Source organism: Sus scrofa, chromosome 9, assembly GCF_000003025.6.
Source record: "Sus scrofa isolate TJ Tabasco breed Duroc chromosome 9, Sscrofa11.1, whole genome shotgun sequence".
NCBI classification, from domain to species: domain Eukaryota; kingdom Metazoa; phylum Chordata; class Mammalia; order Artiodactyla; family Suidae; genus Sus; species Sus scrofa.
In genome coordinates this window covers 68127754-68145748 of record NC_010451.4, presented here as the reverse complement: position 1 = coordinate 68145748, position 17995 = coordinate 68127754, and the positions used below count along the sequence as shown (strand labels likewise).

Sequence of the window (17995 nt, the reverse complement as noted above, 5' to 3'; positions counted from 1 at the left end):
ATACAGCTCGGATCTGATGTTGCTGTGGCTGTGGTGTAGGCTGGAAGCTGTAGTTCCAATTGGACCCCTAGCCTGGGAACCTCCATATGCTGCAGATGCGGCCCTTAAAAAAAAAAAAATAAAGGCCAAAAAAAAAAAAAAAAAAGATCAAAACTAGATGTGGACTAAGTATTTCAAAATATGACTCTATATGATATATTTCATATTTGTGAACTCAAGAATTTTATAGTGAATAGATGAATTTAAATATCAAAAGTTGGAATTCTCTTGTGGCTCGTGGTAATGGACCTGACTAGTACCCATGAGGATGTGGGTTCGACCCCTGGCCTTGCTCAGTGGATTAAGGATACAGAGTGAGCTGTGGTGTAGGCTGCAGATGTGGCTCAGATCTGGCATTGCTGGGGCTGTGGCATAGGCTGGCAGCTGCAGATCTGATTTGACCCCTAGACTGGGAACTTCCATATGCCAAGGGTGTGGCCCTAAAAAGACAAAAAAATAAATAAATAAATAAAACAATAAAAAGTTATTATTTTGAACACACTTACACTGAAAAAAATTGCTTTCTTGATATTACTTTTTTTTTTTTTTACAATTTTATTATTTATTTATTTATTTTGTCTTTTTGCCATTTCTTGGGCCGCTCCTGTGGCATATGGAGGTTCCCGGGCTAGGGGTCTAATCGGAGCTGTAGCTGCCAGCCTACACCAGAGCCACAGCAACGCAGGATCCGAGCCGCGTCTGCGACCTACACCACAGCTCACGGCAACGCCGGAACCTTGACCCACTGAGCAAGGGCAGGGATCGAACCCACAACCTCATGGTTCCTAGTCGGATTCGTTAACCACTACGCCACGACGGGAACTCCAATATTACTTTAAATATAATTTAATTTTCCTTCACTGATCAATAGAGCATACACTTCCATAGAAGCTCCCTGAAGGAGCTATTTGGTCTATTTATCTAATATATCCCGACAGAAAAGCTACTATATTGCTATGTTTTTAGAATTTTTATTCTTTTTTTTTTTTCTTTTGGAGGGGCTAGGGGAGTTCCTCCCTACAAGAGTATAATTCCTACATCAGCAATTCCTCTTCTTTTTAATTATCTGTGGGCTTGACAACCTAACAAATCTGCTAGAAAAATTATGTAAAATAATATGATGGAGACACATCAAGTCAAGTCCTAAGGGGCTAAAGAAATGCAGAGGCCTCTTCTATAAGGTTAAGGATTTAGGGAGAAAGAAAGAGACATATTTTGATCACCAAGGAAACTTCTCTTTCTTACTACCTAGATGTGGGTCTTCAGACAGAGACAGTAGTCAAGAAAGAACTCTAAACAAGTGAGATGCTACCCTCTTTTCACATCATATTCTAAATTCTAAACTCTTCTCAATACACTGTATAATATTTCATTTACATCATGTCCTAAAATTGTTTCAACATTTGGCAAAGGTCAACATTTCCACCACGCTGATCTTGATACATGAATGCTCCTCAATCAAATGCCCTAAAACAAACAAAAAAGCAAAAACACAAACAAAAAGCCCGAGTTATAAAGCCCATCATGGCTTAGCAGGTTAAGAACCTGACATAGTGTCCGTGAGGATGCGGGTTTGATCCCTGACTTCGCTCAGTGGTTAAGGATCCAGTGCTGTTGCAAGCTGCAATATAGGTCTCAGATGTGGCTTGGATCTGGTGTTGCTGTGGCTGTGGTATAGGCCCGCAGCTGCACCTCCAATTGGACCCCTAGCCTAGGAACTTTCATATGCTGCAGATGAGGCTGTAAAAAGTAAAACAAACAAACAAACAAACAAAACATATATATATATATATATATATATATATATAGAGAGAGAGAGAGAGAGAGAGAGAGAGAGAGAGTTTAAAAAGATTTGCATAGTTAAATTTTATTAATAACATTAAATGTACTAAATACTCTGAGCCATACAGTATTATTTTACAATAGGAAAAATTGGGCTAGAAATGCTATATAATTCCATTCTAGATATAAATGTATAAGATCTTTCTAGAATACCCTGGGAGCACTAAGAAAGAAATCAAGATAATAGCATGCCTATAATTAAATTACACATGTGGTTTGTTTATGCATTCAATTTCAGTAGCTATCTTGAAAACATAAAAAAAGAGAGAGAATTCCTAATATGACTCTCATATACAGTGGTGCTGTGTATGGAGAAAGAAATGTCAATTGGATAGTTTAATCTGTTTAACTAATTTGAAGTATTTCTTCTCATTAGCATGCATCATGAAACACATGCTTTCAACCATGTGCAATTGAGCCCATTTGCTTTGGCAACCTGTTGGTTACAAGCCTCATACACCAACAATTGAGTCTCAGGTCACACATTTTTATGGTCAATTTCTTCTTTTGCTCAGAACATCACATTTTTTTCCTATGAGGATTTTCAAACTAAACTTCCCCAGCTTCAGAAAAATAAATTCCTGACTAATTTTTGCTAGATATTCCCAAATTATTCATATAATTATTATTAGGCTGCAATGCTATGCTTAAATAATAAATGCCATTACATAATATGACAGGCTGAATTCAGAAAATTTCCCAATGTCCCGGATGAGTTTCAGGAAAGTGAAAGGGTGCTCTGCTATGAATCAAGAGAACTGTTCATTTTCTATACACTTGCAAGAATTGTGCAAGCCTTCTCTACCTGCTTGAAAACATTATAAATAACCCTCTGGCACAAGCATGCACCCACAATCCTGCCCAGGTGGTACTTCCAGAAAATCATAGTCTCTGATCAAAATGGAAACCTCAGTGAAACCTGATCATCCTGCCCTTTCTCTCATGGATGACACAACCTTTTTTTTTAATTTCCATTATAGCTGATTTACAGTGCTCTATTTCTCTTTAACAACAAAGTGGCCCCATTGTACATGTATATACATATTCTTTTTCTCACATTATCCTCCATCTTGTTCCAGAAAAAGTGACTAGGTATAGTTCTCTGTGCTATACATCAGGATCTCATTGCTTACCCACTCTAAGTACAAGAGTTTGCATCTATTACCCCCCAAATCCCAGGCCTTCCCATACCCTTCCCCTCCAATCTGGCAACCACAAGTCTGTTTTCCAGTCCAAGATTTTCTTTTCTGTAGAAAGGTTCATTTGTGCTATTGACACAACCTATTTTTAAACTTTCTTTACTTCTTCAAAACACAGTCTTTCACATCTAACCAAGCAATATTATGTCTCAATTCCCAGTCATTTATAGGCCACTGAAAAGTACTTTCAAAGTCATTAAGTAGCCTCCTTCTAGGTAAGCCTAGAAGCCTTCTCCTAACCCTCTCTCCCTCAGTAATTGTTGTTACCCAGTCTACAACATCTGGAGCCATTGATCACTCTCTCCTCACTCCCTCCTGCCTGGGAAGCTCTCTCTCCTTGTTTTCCAGGTAGTAAACCACCCTGGTTTTCAGCCTGTCCTCTGGCTGCTCTTCTTTCTCTGCCCGACTGGATAATGTGATGTCCCTTGTGGGGTGTTCTAGGAACTCTCCTTATTTCGTTCTGCAAATACCCACCCCCATGACACCATTACCACTGATAAGAGCTGCCCCCCAAAGCCCTCTCTCCATCCCCAACCTCCAGCTGGGGTGCCGAGTTTACGCGTTAAATTGAGTCCCCACTGAGCTCCGCTTGGACTCTCTTACACGGTCTCATCAGGAAGCCAGAGAATGGACTCTGACTTATCATGCCCAGCAAACAAGATACACGTTTTTCACAGCTGAAGTGCTTGTTCCCCCTATTTCTAGCCTTACTTCTAATCAAGCCACTACCATTTCTTCTCTCGATTGCTACAAGAGTTTCTGCATAGGATAGGTCTCTCTACTGGTCTTGCCATCTTTCATTCAGTTCATTTTCACACTGCCACTGGAGAAACACTGATATGATACCATGCCAAGGCTCCTCCAAGTCAGATACGTTCCAAGGGCTCCCTGAGGCCCTTGTGATAATGTCTAAGGCTAACAGACATGGCTAACAGAGCCTTGAGGTCTGCACACTCTTCTAAGCTGTATTCAACATCACTAGCAGTGCCTATTAAATCACTGAACTTACTGTATAGCACTCTCATCCCCATGCATCATTTTACTTCAGCTTTGCCCAGAGACTTGGCTGTTCCTCCCACCTACTCATCCTGTGGTTTCTTCTCAGATGCCACTTCTTCCTTGAGGCCCTTGACATCTCTCACTCAAAAAAATGGGGTTATATGTCCTCATGATGCCTCAACTTATATCTCGCAAGGCATTTTTCATACTGTAAATGTCCATTGTTTATACTCCTTATGATACTGGAACCTTCTTGAGGACCATGCCTCATTCATCACTGCATTTCTAGCTCCTAGGGCCAGAGCTGAGGGAGCACAGCTGTCAGTTCTATACATGCTTGGATCGGAATTTAACTTCTCTATACTGTTCAGCCCTCTAGTCCAGAGATAACTGCACACTGTCACTTTATCTTTGCTGTTTTTGTGCCTGTTTTCATATTCCACCCACTCCCCCACCACTGGTTTAGTTACAGACATTTCCCTTTAGCAGTTTATCATTTCTTTCATATTAAAATAATTATGCTTGGAGTTCCCACGGTGGTACAGTGGTAATGAACCTGACTAATATCCATGAGGACGCAGGTTTGCTCCCTGGCCTTGCTCTGTGGGTTAAGGATCTGGCATCGCCGTGAGCAGTGGTGTAGACTGCAGACACGGCTTGGATCTGGTGAGGCTACAGCTCTGATTCCACCCCTAGCCTGGGAACTTCCATATGCCATGGGCGCAGCCCTAAAGGGACAGTAAATAAATAAATACTTATGCTCTATTATTTTATTTTAAAGCCATCCTACATTACTTCTATGACCAGAAACAGTATCTTAACATTATTTAAAGAGAACTCCTAAGACTGTGGGGTACATTTTGTCCCTAAAGATGGGCAATGAACAATTGCAGAGCTTGTTTCTTACAACAGTGGTGATACTAATCATTTTAGAAAGAGCAACTTAAGCCCTACTTGTTCCAATCATCATTTTGGTGTTTTTAAACTATCTTTTTCTTCACAATCTTCCGATGAGTTGGGTACAATTTCTCTTTCTTTAAGATGAATCACCTCAGCCACGGTAAAGTGAAGTAACTTGCCCAAGAACACATTCCCAGTAGGTAGGAGACACAGGGTCAAGCCAGATAACTAGTTCTACTAACACTATTTTCCATCACTGTCTGTCACTGAGAACCCTCCTATGTGTGTCTGCAGCTTAGTCCTCAAGAAATGGTCTCCTACTGAGCTTGGGGAAATTACTAGAGACCGAGTTTACATCTGCTTTGCGCTAATCAAAAAAAAGGTCTTGATGTACCCCCAAAGAACAGGTAAAAATATCATAGTCTAGATTTTTATGATGGTAATTATTCTTTCCTGATTCCCCTGTTCTTCCAAAATTATTCACTCTGTGATCTACTCTATCTTCCTCTTGTTTCCTTTGCCCTACTGCTGCCACACACACCTCGGCAGTCCATGACTGCCCCAAGCTGGTATCACATCTCTGAGCTTTTGCTCACACTGTTCCCTCTGCTCTGAACACCCTTCCTGCTGCTCAGGAAAAACTTCTGTTCAACTATTATCTTCTTTGACTTAATCCACTCAATATCTCTAGGAAATACTGCCTACTTCCCAGGGAGAGGTAGTGACCAGTTGTCTTCTGTTGTGTAAGCAGATTTCTGCAGGAAAGAACCCTGTGCAGGGAAGAGCCTTCTGCCAGAGACCCCCTTTTTGTCTTGTCACTTTAGCAAAACTATATTTTAACTAACCTCTAGCCCAAGCATATCTTTCAAATCTTTCGATCGTATAATACTTTGCCTAATGTGTTGGTTCTTTCCTTAGATCAAAGAAATAGAAATGATGAGTGAGTAATTAAGATAGGACCAGATCTTTCCTCCAGCTTCCCCTTCAGTAATCTCACTGGCAAACTGTGTGAAAGAGTGTCTAAAGAAAGACCACAAGGAGCTGATAAGTCTGCATGCAATGGGATATATCAATGAATATGATCCCCTGTTTCAATGATTAGCTGAGAGTACGTCCCCCTTTTCCCTTTAAAAATTTTTTCTCGGCCAAGCAGAATCTTCAGAGTTGACTCTGGAATAGGTGTCTGCCTTCTCCCCAGATGGTCTGCCTTCTGAATAAAACAACCTTGTCTTTCCTACCAGCACTTGTCTCTCCAGTGCTGACTTTGTGAACAACCAGAAGCCAGACCTGAGTTCAATAGCTCATGGCCTCTCCTCTGTATGGATCTCTCAGCTCATCATTCACATGTTTTCATTTTTAACAGGTAATATAGCTGACTCCATTCATCCATATGGCCACAATACCTAGTAAAGTCTGTCCCTCAAAGCAGTTACTGAAGAAACTTTGGTTCTCAGTTCCACTGCTGTAAAATGAAAAACAATGGTAAAGAATATAGTAGAATGAATCTAATATTGAAAAAAAATCGTAAAGCTTTATGCATTGGAAGATTTGACCACCTAATTTCTTTTGTGGTCTATCTCCCGGTATTATGGTAACAAAGCAACTGACCAGCTGAGGACTGTTCTTGCACTGGAATATGCAGAGTAAAGCACCTAAGAAACTACTGTGGAAGCGCTTATCAATCTTGGCTCCTTTCACTGGCAAGAAAAAAAAAAAATCAGCAAAAGAGAGATTGTAGGTTTTGACCCAAAATACAGACCCATTCTGAAGGAATGAGAGTCCCTTCTCAGACTACTACTGAGATGGCAAGCCGCCCAGGCACAACACTATCTGCTTATAAATCCTCCTCCCTGCTTCAGTGAAATGGTTATCTTATCCACGTGCTTTCCCTGCCCAGCATAGTGAGTTCTCATTTATACCTTATCAAAGTTCCCCCACCTATCCTGATTTTACTTTTCGACCTTAAACTTAATCTTGTTTTTCCTCTTCTTCATTCCTAGTTGTTACCTTCCATGATACGTCCGGTTCAGTTTATCTATTTTTTCCCTCTATATTAGAGTTCATGCTTTCCTTCAACGTCTCTTTAAGCCTCTTCTAAACATGATTATTCTCTAAAAAAAAAAATCCTTTAAATTTATTCTTAGCATTGCTGTACTGGCACCCACACCCCTGCTACATAGAAATAAACTTTTAAAATGATCAGTCACAAGTAAGACTGGAGTATGGTGAGCCCTGAGAAGTCTACAATCAAGGGGAAGAGACATCCTTTCTGACCCCAGCTGCCCCTGCCTTAGCTTTTCAGGCACCACACAAAGGCCATCCTAAGCATGGCTTTTAAGAGAACTTTCCTCCTGGAAGCAAGATAAGTTTGTCCTGGGCTTCAAGCCCTGGCTGGATGTTACCTTTAATTTTCTGGTACTTGAAAGTTATATAGGCATGTTGACACTGAGGCAAAAAACTTGGGCATTTGGAAGCCAAGATCTCTGCATTCTAGTGAGGAGAGAACAGAAAACAGAGTTTGGGAGGGTGACTACCAGTTAGGGGGGGATTTGAGTTGGAGTTTGTGTGTCTACTGGAAATAGTGGACCAGAGAAGGTGCCTCTGACGGATTAACATCCCAGCTGAGTGTGAAGAATAAAAAGGAGCTAGTTATACAAGAGGCAGGAGGAGAATGTTCTAAGGTCGAGGGAACAGCAAGTGCAGAAGGCAAAGTGGCAGAGTTTGGCCTGTTGGATGAACAGAAAAGTCATCCCTTCCACCAGTCGTCTGTCAAATGCTGTCAGAGAATCATGCTCCTTTCCTCCTGGGCACTTCTCTTGGGTTATAACATATTCATTAGTATTATGTTTTGGCTACTGCCTGCCACTCCCAAGAAATTCTAGCAAATACTTGATTTCCTAATGTATGCCTGGCACTGGTGACCCAACAGTGGGCAAAACATAGCCCTACATATGTCCATGTCTGTACGCAGACAGAAAAACAGTGAAATAAGGATCATGAAAATAGGAATGGTGTATAACTGCTCACTAGTCCTTCCTCAGGGCCAGCACAGGACCTGGCAAACAGAAGGTGAGTATTTGTTGAATAATGCTGCTAAGGAAAAATGTGGCATACAAACTACACGTAACAGAGCCAAAAAATACTTAAGCATGGAAACACATGTGCATATAAATAGAGAAGGATATCTACCAAAGTATTAAAAATGATTGTCCTTTGTGTATGTTTTATGCCATAGCATGTCTTTGGGGACATACATTTATTTTAAAGTATTCATTCGATTCAATGAAACTTGAAAAAAACCTTAGTGAACGGGCCTCAGCTCTAGTTTATGAACTGTATGGGAAAACCAGATGAACATCATTTTAAGTTCATTTTCAGGATACTCATTTTTCGCTAGGTTTGGCTATAAAGCAAACAGTAAGCTTCCTTGTGCCACCAAGGGGCAAGACTAGGCTGACAACTTCCACACGCACTACCAGGGTACGTTAGCGTGGGATCGCCTAGCCAGCAGGGCACACATACCCCCAACACAAGGCATCACCCTCCCAGGAACACAGGGCAAAGCTTCCCACAGGCACAGCACCACCCTAGCAACATCCCCAGTACCTAGGAATTCAAAGACAAGCCTTCCCCGACAGCCCCGGATTCCTATTCCTGTCCAGACTTGGCTCAGTCCCGGAAACATTCTACAAGATTTGGAAGCCTGGCCTCAGGTAAACCCTGGCCGCGACCACCACCCTGCACCGCTCAGTGCCCACCACCACGCATACCTTGTCCTTGGTCACTATGTGGTCCCCACCCCATTGGGTCCCTGAACAGCACGGCCTGGGACACTCTAGTCACACCTTCTACCCCAAATTCACCCAAACCCGGGTGGATTCCACTCCGCGCCTCTGCCCCCAGCCGCCAAGCAAGCTCCCCCCAGCGGTTCTGGCCTGCCTGTTTCCCACCCACTCCAGTTCTCTGACGGGAGCACACCCTCTCCAGGCTCCTACCGAAGGCGAATAAGGGTAGCGGGAACACTAAAGCCAGCAAAAGAATCCCCACGCAGCACCAGGAAAAAGGAGGCCTCTCTGGGCGCTCGGGAGGTGCCTTGCGCGGTGCGCAAGCCACCGTCATGTTTGGGGAAATCAGCGGGAAATCTGAGGCCAACCCATGAGACAGCTTTTAGGGTAGGCTTACCAGACGCAACAATCCCCAGAGTCACTGTGGCAAACTCTGTCACGCAGGTGGGCGTGGCCTAGAGTGCAGACGGCGGCGGGAGAGCGTGCCTAGCGGAGCCAATGAGCGGGCTGCAAGGCGGAGCCTTAGGCCGGGGGGCGGAGCCTTAGCTCCTAGGGCTGCCCTTAGGCCTGGAGAAGCGGGGCGTGGCCCTGGCCCGAGTCTAACTCTCGCGTTTCAGGGGCATCTTCCGTTGTGTCTCCCCCTTGGGCCCTGATTGGCTCTTCCCTCTGCAGCCCTAATGATCGCCATGGCCATTTGCCAAAAGTGCCTAGCGGGAACCTGTTTGGGCTAGGTCATCACCGTCCCTTTTCTGGAACGCTAGATTGAAGAATAAAGTACATCGACCTGAAAATAGAAACCTAGGGCGGAGACAGTGAGTCATCATGGGGCAGGCACCCCTCAGGACTTCAGTTTGGACCTGGGGCACTCCAGGCTGTCCGGACGCCTGGGTGCTTGCTCAGTCGTTGGCATCATTCGGAAATAATTTGTGAGAATAAGTTGAGGTTTCCATAGTTGAGTGCCTGCTACTGAAGCTTCTCATGACTTGGTAGATTTCAAAATTACAAAATATTTGACCATTGTTTTCCCAGCTGTTGATGTCAGTTAATCTCCCCTCTTTTCCTAGGAGAGAACCTCTGGAAAGGTAAATCGTTAAACACCACCAAGCCATTAACATATGGGGTCTCAGCTCTACGGGGCCCTTGCCCTTGAACTAAATGTTTTATTGAAGATGAAGTATACCTGCATGAAAAAGGTAAGGGACAGGGGTTCATTAAGTGCCAAATTCGTGGAAGCAATAAATGTCCTTACAGGTAGAATGGGTAGGAATTGGTGAGGTGCAGTGGATAAGGGGGAGAATTTTCTGTTGGAACAATCTTGCAAACAATGTTAAAAATTAGCAATGAGCAAGATTTATTTGTAGAATTTAAGTTTACGTGTATGGCTAGTAAAAGAAATATGAAAGTAAAATGATTGGCATTAAAGAGCAAACAAAAGGAGTTGACATTTTCTTCCTATTAGTTGGCAAAGAATAAAAGGCCCAATTAATTCGTGTAAACACATCGGGACTAGCACCCTCGAACTTTTGGTTTTTTTTTTTTTTTTCTAACAGCAGCATATGGAAGTTCCTGGGCTAGAGATTGAAATGGAGCTGCAGCTGCAGCCTTTGCCACAGCTACAGCGAAGATGGATCCTTAATCCACTGAACCGGACCAGGGATGGAAACCACATCCTCACAGAGACAACCTTGGGTCCTTAAATCACTGACCCACAAGGGGAACTCCAAATTTTAGTATTTCATATAATTTTTCTGTATGTCAAAAGTTTTGAAATAGACATCTTTTATTATTTTTTTGATTCTTTAAATTTATTTGCTGCTATTCAAAATAAAGAGCTGGTTCCATCCTTCAAAGGTGAACAGTGAATTTTTTTAATGATTTTTATTTTTTCCGTTACAGCTGGTTTTCAGTGTTCTGTCAACTTTCTACTGTGCAGCAAAGTGACCCAGTCACACATACATATATATACATCTTTTTTTCACATTATCCTCCATCATGCTCATCATAAGTAACTAAATATAGTTCCCGGTGCTATGCAGCAGGATCTCATTGCTTATCCATTCCAAAGGCATAGACATGACTTTGTTTGTTTGTTTTGTTTTTTGTCTTTTTGCTATTTCTTTGGGCCGCTTCTGCGGCATATGGAGGTTCCCAGGCCAGGGGTCGAATCGGAGCTGTAGCCGCTGGCCTATGCCAGAGCCACAGCAACGCGGGATCCGAGCCGCGTCTGCAACCTACACCACAGCTCACGGCAACGACAGATCATTAACCCACTGAGCAAGGACAGGGACCGAACCCGCAACCTCATGGTTCCTAGTCGGATTCGTTAACCACTGCACCACGACGGGAACTCCAGACATGACTTTTAAACCACCAGTTTCATTTAGAGTTTATCCCAGAGAAATGATCAGAGCTGTGAACAACGATGTATAGCTTTGGGGGAAAAGTTAAATCCACATGTCTAGCAAAAGTATTAAAAATTTTATTGTAGGTAGTTTATGAGATGGAATTCTGTGTAGCAAGCAATGTAAAAAATATCAATATAAGAAACTATGATACATTCCTAAGTGGAAAAGCAGACTCCAAATCATTGTATACTGTTTGTCATTCCTTTTGTTAAAACAAAAGTAGTGTACTGATACAATTAAAAAAAATATATTAGGTGTAAATATGCCAAAGTTAGCCAATAGTTGATAGGATTATGGATATTTCATTTTCGTCGTGCTTTTCAGCTTTCTATATGGACACTGTTACATTTGGAATAAGGTAAAGAAAAAATTTATTTCCATTCAACCTATATTTCAACAGCTATTTTGTTCATTGAATAGGAATAAAACCTGTATCACATACAGTTGAGGTATGAGAGGATGGTGAGGAAATGGAAATTCTTCCTATAAAACTCAAATACATCAACTGGAATCACCAAATTTTATATATATTTAAACAATATCTGTGCTAAAGCTATTCTGTGATAAAGAAGCCATGGAATTTCCTCTTCCTCCCAGACCAACATAATTTTTTGAATTCTTGGCAGAGCATATAAAACACAAAATTTGGAAATGATGTATAAAGTAAATACCTTACTATCTTGGATTATAAAATCCATAATTCTATAATTAAGGAGGCAGTGAAAGGAACTACAATGCATGGGACTTATCATTTCTGATTGTTCTTATGATTGTGAATGAAAAATGTTCTTTGGCTCAATATTGGCATTTATTTGTGAAAACAGAGAACCTAGTTTTTACTCTCTGCAACTACCTGACATAATGCTGTATCAACTCTATCATAAAATGGTGAAAAAAACTTTCTCATCTACTTTTAGGCTTAAAAGTAAGTTTTTTTTTTTTCATGAGAATTATGGCTAGAATTCACTAGATTAGATTCAAATATTGGGGTTTTACTGAAACTTTCCTATAGTCAGGGAAATTTCTACACCTGGGTTCATCAATCATTCTAAATATAATTGAAGACTTTCACATAGATTTCTTTAACTTATTTTGATTGAGTCCAACTGAGGCTCTATTTGAAAGATCCTGAGCCTTGTTCCTTATTTTTTCTGGACAAGCTCCATGGGGCAGGGATAGAGTTTTCTTGCTATATCTCCAGGGCTGAGACATTTCTAGACCTATACCAGGTGCATAATCAATACCTGTTAATACTGAATGAAATAAATGGGTGTTGTTGTCAATGCAGTTAACATGTCTACCAATCCTCCCCCAGCATGGATTTACCAAATGCTGGAAGAGTTCTGAGAGATTTTGATTTTAACAACTCTAAGCAGTAGGAAGAAAGCAGGATGATTTGTCCTGGAAGGAATGAACTACAACTGTCTTCACAGAAAACTTTTCCTTTTTTTTGGGGGGGGGTCTTTTTAGGGCCGCACCCATGACACGTGGAAGATCCCAGGCTAGGGGTCGAAATGAAGCTGCAGCTGCCAGCCTATACCACAGCCACAGCAATACTGGATCAGAGCAGTGTCTGCAACCTACACCACAGCTCATGGCAATGCTGGATCCCCGACCCACTGAGCAAGGCCTGGTATCGAACCTGCGTCCTCATGGATACTAGTCAGGTTTGTTACCACTGCACCATCATGGGAACTCCCAGAAATTTTTACTAAATCAGGCATGGCAAGCTGACCAATGAAGTGGAGCTACTGTCTGTCTCTTTACCTTGGGATCATCTTAGTGACTGAGTTCAAGGGAAGAGTATTGACTGTGAGTTTCCTAAGGTCCTGAAAGGAAATAGAACTCAAGAGTCAAGCCTCTGAGTAAACGAGGGGCTTAAATACTGGTGTCCTCCAACTGCCCTTAAAGATTTTGTCAAATTACCAGTGAGAAGATGCGACAGTAGGATGGAGGGAGGTGACCAGGATGTCATTAAACAGAGGTTAATTGTGTTAAATAAAAATAGTGTTCGATAACTCTTTTACCTCCTAAATTGTATATTTACACTGCTTTTCAGAGGTGGGGTAACAGCATTCAGGGGCCTGTGAGTGCTCGCAGCAGAGGCTTTCCCCTGTCAGGGTGCTTTACAGGTTAGGTATTTGTGAAGACCTGAAAGATAATGGCTAAACAGAGGATAGTTAAGCCATGTTTTTGCTCTTGGTCTTGGGAGTTCTGCCACTTCTACTTGCACCTGGTGGGCACCTGCCAGCCAATTGGCCTTCTTAACTGTTAACTCAAGAGCATTCCTGTGATACCACACCCAACACAGGGATTCTGAACGTATAGGAAAGAGGGCATTTCTCAGAAGGATTACATATTTATTTGTTTTCTCTTGATTTTTGAAAGCTTTAAGTAGTAAATATATTACAAGTAGATTTGCCAAGATAAAATCTTTTATTCTTTTCTTATTATAATGCTGGAGATATAAAATTACATTTAAACATCATAGACTTAACTTACATGTTACATTCATACAGTTGCACAAAAAGGCAAGTGAACCAAAACAAAATTACAGTGTTAGCACTGATAGTAGCATTGCAGATCCATTGGTCCAGTCCCTGGTCTTTAGATGAAATATGTAAGGCCAGTGGGGAACAGAATTGCTCAATCATACAACTTAAGCAAGGCAATATAGTATTTTGGCCATAGTCAGTAATGTATAGAAAAAAAATATTGCTTGCCATTCCAGTTCTGTAAGGATTAAGCCATTATTCACCGCAGTTGCTCATGGACAGTACACCCTGAGGGAAATTCAGGATGGAGAAAAGTTAGAAGTATATTCTGTGCTTTGGATATACAAGCCCCTAGCTGGTTAAGACACATATCTAAGGAAAAGTATCAATGACCCCAGATCCTTGCATCTTCCTTACATAGAAAATCAATACAATCATTAACTTGAAACGTCTGTTCTCTGGGATTAGCAGTAATCTTTGACAGTCAACTATATGTTTGTTTGTTTTTTCCCAGCAAAAAATTTATGCATATCCCGACTCCTCCATTATCTCTTTAGAGCAGTTCCTCTGAGCTGAGACACTATTTCCTGGGTGATGGTCCTCAGTAAGGTTCCAGGATAAAGCTTAACTCACAACTTTTACCTTGTGAGTTTTTCTTTTCTTTTTTTTTTTTTTTTTGCTATTTCTTTGGGCCGCTCCCACGGCATATGGAGGTTCCCAGGCTAGGGGTCGAATCAGAGCTATAGCCACTGGCCTACGCCAGAGCCACAGCAACTCGGGATCCGAGCCGCGTCTGCAACCTACACCACAGCTCACGGGAACGCCAGATCGTTAACCCACTGAGCAAGGGCAGGGACCGAACCCGCAACCTCATGGTTCCTAGTCGGATTCGTTAACCACTGCGCCACGACGGGAACTCCGTGAGTTTTTCTTTCAGTGGAGAGCATGTACATTTTACATAGTTAATATGCTGTTACATCTTTAATACATACTTAGTCTATACATAATTTATACATATGTATTTCCCATAGATAAATGATGTTTAAGAAACTCACAGATTTCTTGCAATTAACAAGTGACACATAGCAGATATTTTTTATTCACATTCTCCATCGATATACTCCATTCTGGAGGGGAAAAAAAGAATTCAGATTTTTTTCTTGTGACAGAAGATTTTATTCTAAGAAGGTTGGGAGTTCCTGTCGTGGAGCAGTGGTTAACAAATCCGACTAGGAACCATGAGGTTGCAGGTTCGATCCCTGGCCTCACTCAATGGGTTGCAGGTTCGATCCCTGGCCTCACTCAGTGGGTTAAGGATCTGGCGTTGCCCTGAGCTGTGGTGTAGGTCGCAGACGTGGCTCGGATCCCGCGTTGCTGTGGCTGTAGTGTAGGCTGGTGGCTACAGCTCAGATTGACCCCTAGCCTGGGAACTTCCATATGCTGTGGGAGTGGCCCTAGAAACGGCAAAAAGACAATAAATAAATAAATAAATAAGAAAGAAGAAAGGTTGATTCCCTGGTGATTAATTTCTAGTTCTCCTTTAAATTTTACTTCCTCCAAAACTCAACAAATAATAGATATAGCTAAAGTTTTAACTAAGTAAATCCATTGATTTTATTGAAATCCATTTTCATATATTCGTGGGCTAGCTGTCTTACTTTTTTGTTGACCTAGGTGTATATCCTTTCCTGGTGTTTTGAGAGGGAAGGGGAGGTTTGTCTTTGAAATTTTGTCTCGGATAAGCTATTTACCCTTTGCCTGTGGTATAAATTGCATTTTTTTTTCATTTATCAGTTGACTTGGCTTACTCTGTTTTTTTTCTATCCTATGTGATTTTAAATTGAAATTCAAGTTGCTGTCCAGTTCAGTCTTTATATTTATCAAAGTAAATGTGAAGAATATACTTTAAAACCCAGAATGAGACAGAAGTTAGCAGTAGCCTTATACAAATCTATTGTTAAACAATCCAAAAAGATTCCTATATTTTCTAGAGATCATTAGAGTGGCTGATAATCATGATGCAGGCATTATGAATAAATCACAAGTTCAAAGGAAGTGTTTATTGCCTTCTGTGGTGGTTGCCATGTTGGGCATAAGAAAGTATGGCATACATTGATAAGAAAGAGATGAATAATAACTTGATTTTTCTCCGTTGCTTTTGTCAAAGGGAAAGCGTTCTCAGAACTGAGCAACTAAATAAAAAAAGCATTGTTCTGGAAAACATACAGATCACCTTTAATGCTCAAAATGATTCCTTGAGTCTCTTTTTTGGAAGGAAGGTTTTGTCAGAGGAAAGTAAACAGGAGCTGGGAGTTTGGAGGAGAATCAGCTTCAGGTAGCACATCCTCCTTCCCTACTCAGAGTCAAGACTGAAGGAAGGTATTGTTTAGTCCATGATAGAAGAATGCTCCCTTGGCCATGCTGAGGTCTCTCCTCCTTCCTAAGGCCAGGAACACTGTCCTTGAACCAATGAACACCCTGACAAGGCCCACCAGCTCACTTCATCCCAGATCGCTCATCATTATTCTCCTTCCACTTCACCAGGCTTCCCAACATCATGTGTTACTACCTCACTGAATATTCTCATGTCCTTTACCATAGGGCTTTGTCTTTGGAGATGGCTGTATTGCCCTCTCTGCCCCTGCACCTGCGCTGAATGTACAGGTCTTAAGCTTTATACAGCGTCTAACTCACTCCTTGTCTACCATATGCTGCCACAAATGATTCACCTTACTCCTGTGAAATACTGTGGCCAAAATTCCAATTATGAATGGGAATTTTGAGACAAATTCATTAAGGAATTCCTACCCGTTTTAATAAAGGTGGTCAATAGTCGACGTGCACAAATGCTTGGGTTGCACAAGAAAAAGAAAAGCGTACTATTCTCAAAGGTTCATAGCACAAATGCAAAAAAATATATAGAAATGCTTTGAAACGAAGATGCTTGAGCTGAACACCGACAGCCATCACCCCAAATCACTGGAAACAGCAACAGTCCAAGAAAACCACGACAACAAAGGTGTTTTCAGCTCCCTAAGTACTTTCCAACTTCTTTTGCTATTAATGATTCCAAACTTGTGCAATATCATATTCAAATCCTACTTTCACTTTCAACATTTGAGTTGTTGAAAACATTTTAAATTCAGTATGTGTATTAGGTACCTGATATTTTCCTCGTTCATTTGCAGAGTTTGAGGATGAACATCATTGCCTTCTTGGGGATGTAAGTGGATAATGATTTCTTTTGATTTTTTATCTGTATTATTGCTAATTGGAAATGGAAAAAATAGGAAAATATTTTAAATACAGAACTTTCAGTTTTGACAGAACTTAGTAGCTTTAATTTGGAAACTTAGGGCATACTTGGCCTCAAACTTCTTAAATATTTGAAGATTTATAAAATGAAAAATATGACCAAATTCCACATTTCAAGACTAAGTAAAAATTTGCATTAGGAAATAATAATCAAACCATCCTATACATTGCGTCAGAAGATGCTAAATTGCCTGTTAGACAAGTGCCCATGGCGTAAAACAGCACATTTCACTATTCAAAAAGTAATTTTGATTGATAAATATTGTTCACCACAGCATTGTGACATTTAGGCTTTACAATGTGAATTACTTGCACTTCAGGCTTACACAGGGCTTCCTTCTTCCCTGTAGTGAAGAAGTTCTGCTTCCTGTACCATTAATATCCACAGTTAGGAGACTGGCAGTTTATGAAGGTATATGAAAACTGACAGTAAACAGAAGTATTTAATCACTTTTATGTAAATATCAGTAATAATCATGTGCACATAACAACAGTTGACTTTTCTGACTTTTGTCATAAGCGTGACATTGTGTTAAGTGAGAGAATGTTATTTTCCCCATCTTACAGGAAAGTAACATTTAGACAGGATAAGATTCTTGCTGAGGGTCTCACAGCTAATGAGTGAATATGAACATAAGTCTTACTAATCGCAAAGCCCAGGGTCTTACCTGGTATGCGCCTTTGCCTCTTTGTGGGTTATTTAATAAGCCCTTCATTTTACATGAGTGAAATGATGAATCAAAAATACCAGTGCTTTTCTATTTCAAGTCTAGGTTGGTATTAGGGATTTAAAGGTGGGAGCACAGAAGAGTTCACTCACTCCACCCCTTCCTGGTCCTCCTTCATTCCCCAGTTACCCTTTACCCTCTCAGGGAAGTTAGAATAAGGGCATCACTTGAGACAAAGAGGAGATTGTCAGGAGCAAAGTTTCCAGATGAGGAAGGGCAAGTTGAGATTCAGGCATGAGGAAGCATGGAGGGCTGGACAGCCACGTGGTGTGGGTTTCCAGGGAGCAG

General features: G+C 41.2%; 2 protein-coding genes across 2 annotated transcripts in view; both read right to left on the bottom strand.

Moving 5' to 3' along the window:
• Positions 1–9173, bottom strand: part of LOC100736569 (membrane cofactor protein-like) — a 50181-nt gene extending 41008 nt beyond the window's left edge. Inside the window, exon 1 of the mRNA XM_003482667.3 lies at positions 8975–9173. Coding sequence (XP_003482715.2) covers positions 8975–9098 — 124 coding nt within the window. The 5' untranslated portion in view covers positions 9099–9173. The remainder of the gene's footprint in view (positions 1–8974) is intronic.
• CR1 (complement C3b/C4b receptor 1 (Knops blood group)) overlaps positions 13587–17995 on the bottom strand; it is a 106490-nt gene continuing 102081 nt past the window's right edge. Inside the window, 3 exon segments of the mRNA XM_021063334.1 lie at positions 13587–13952; positions 14720–14791; positions 16827–16931. Coding sequence (XP_020918993.1) covers positions 14761–14791; positions 16827–16931 — 136 coding nt within the window. The 3' untranslated portion in view covers positions 13587–13952; positions 14720–14760.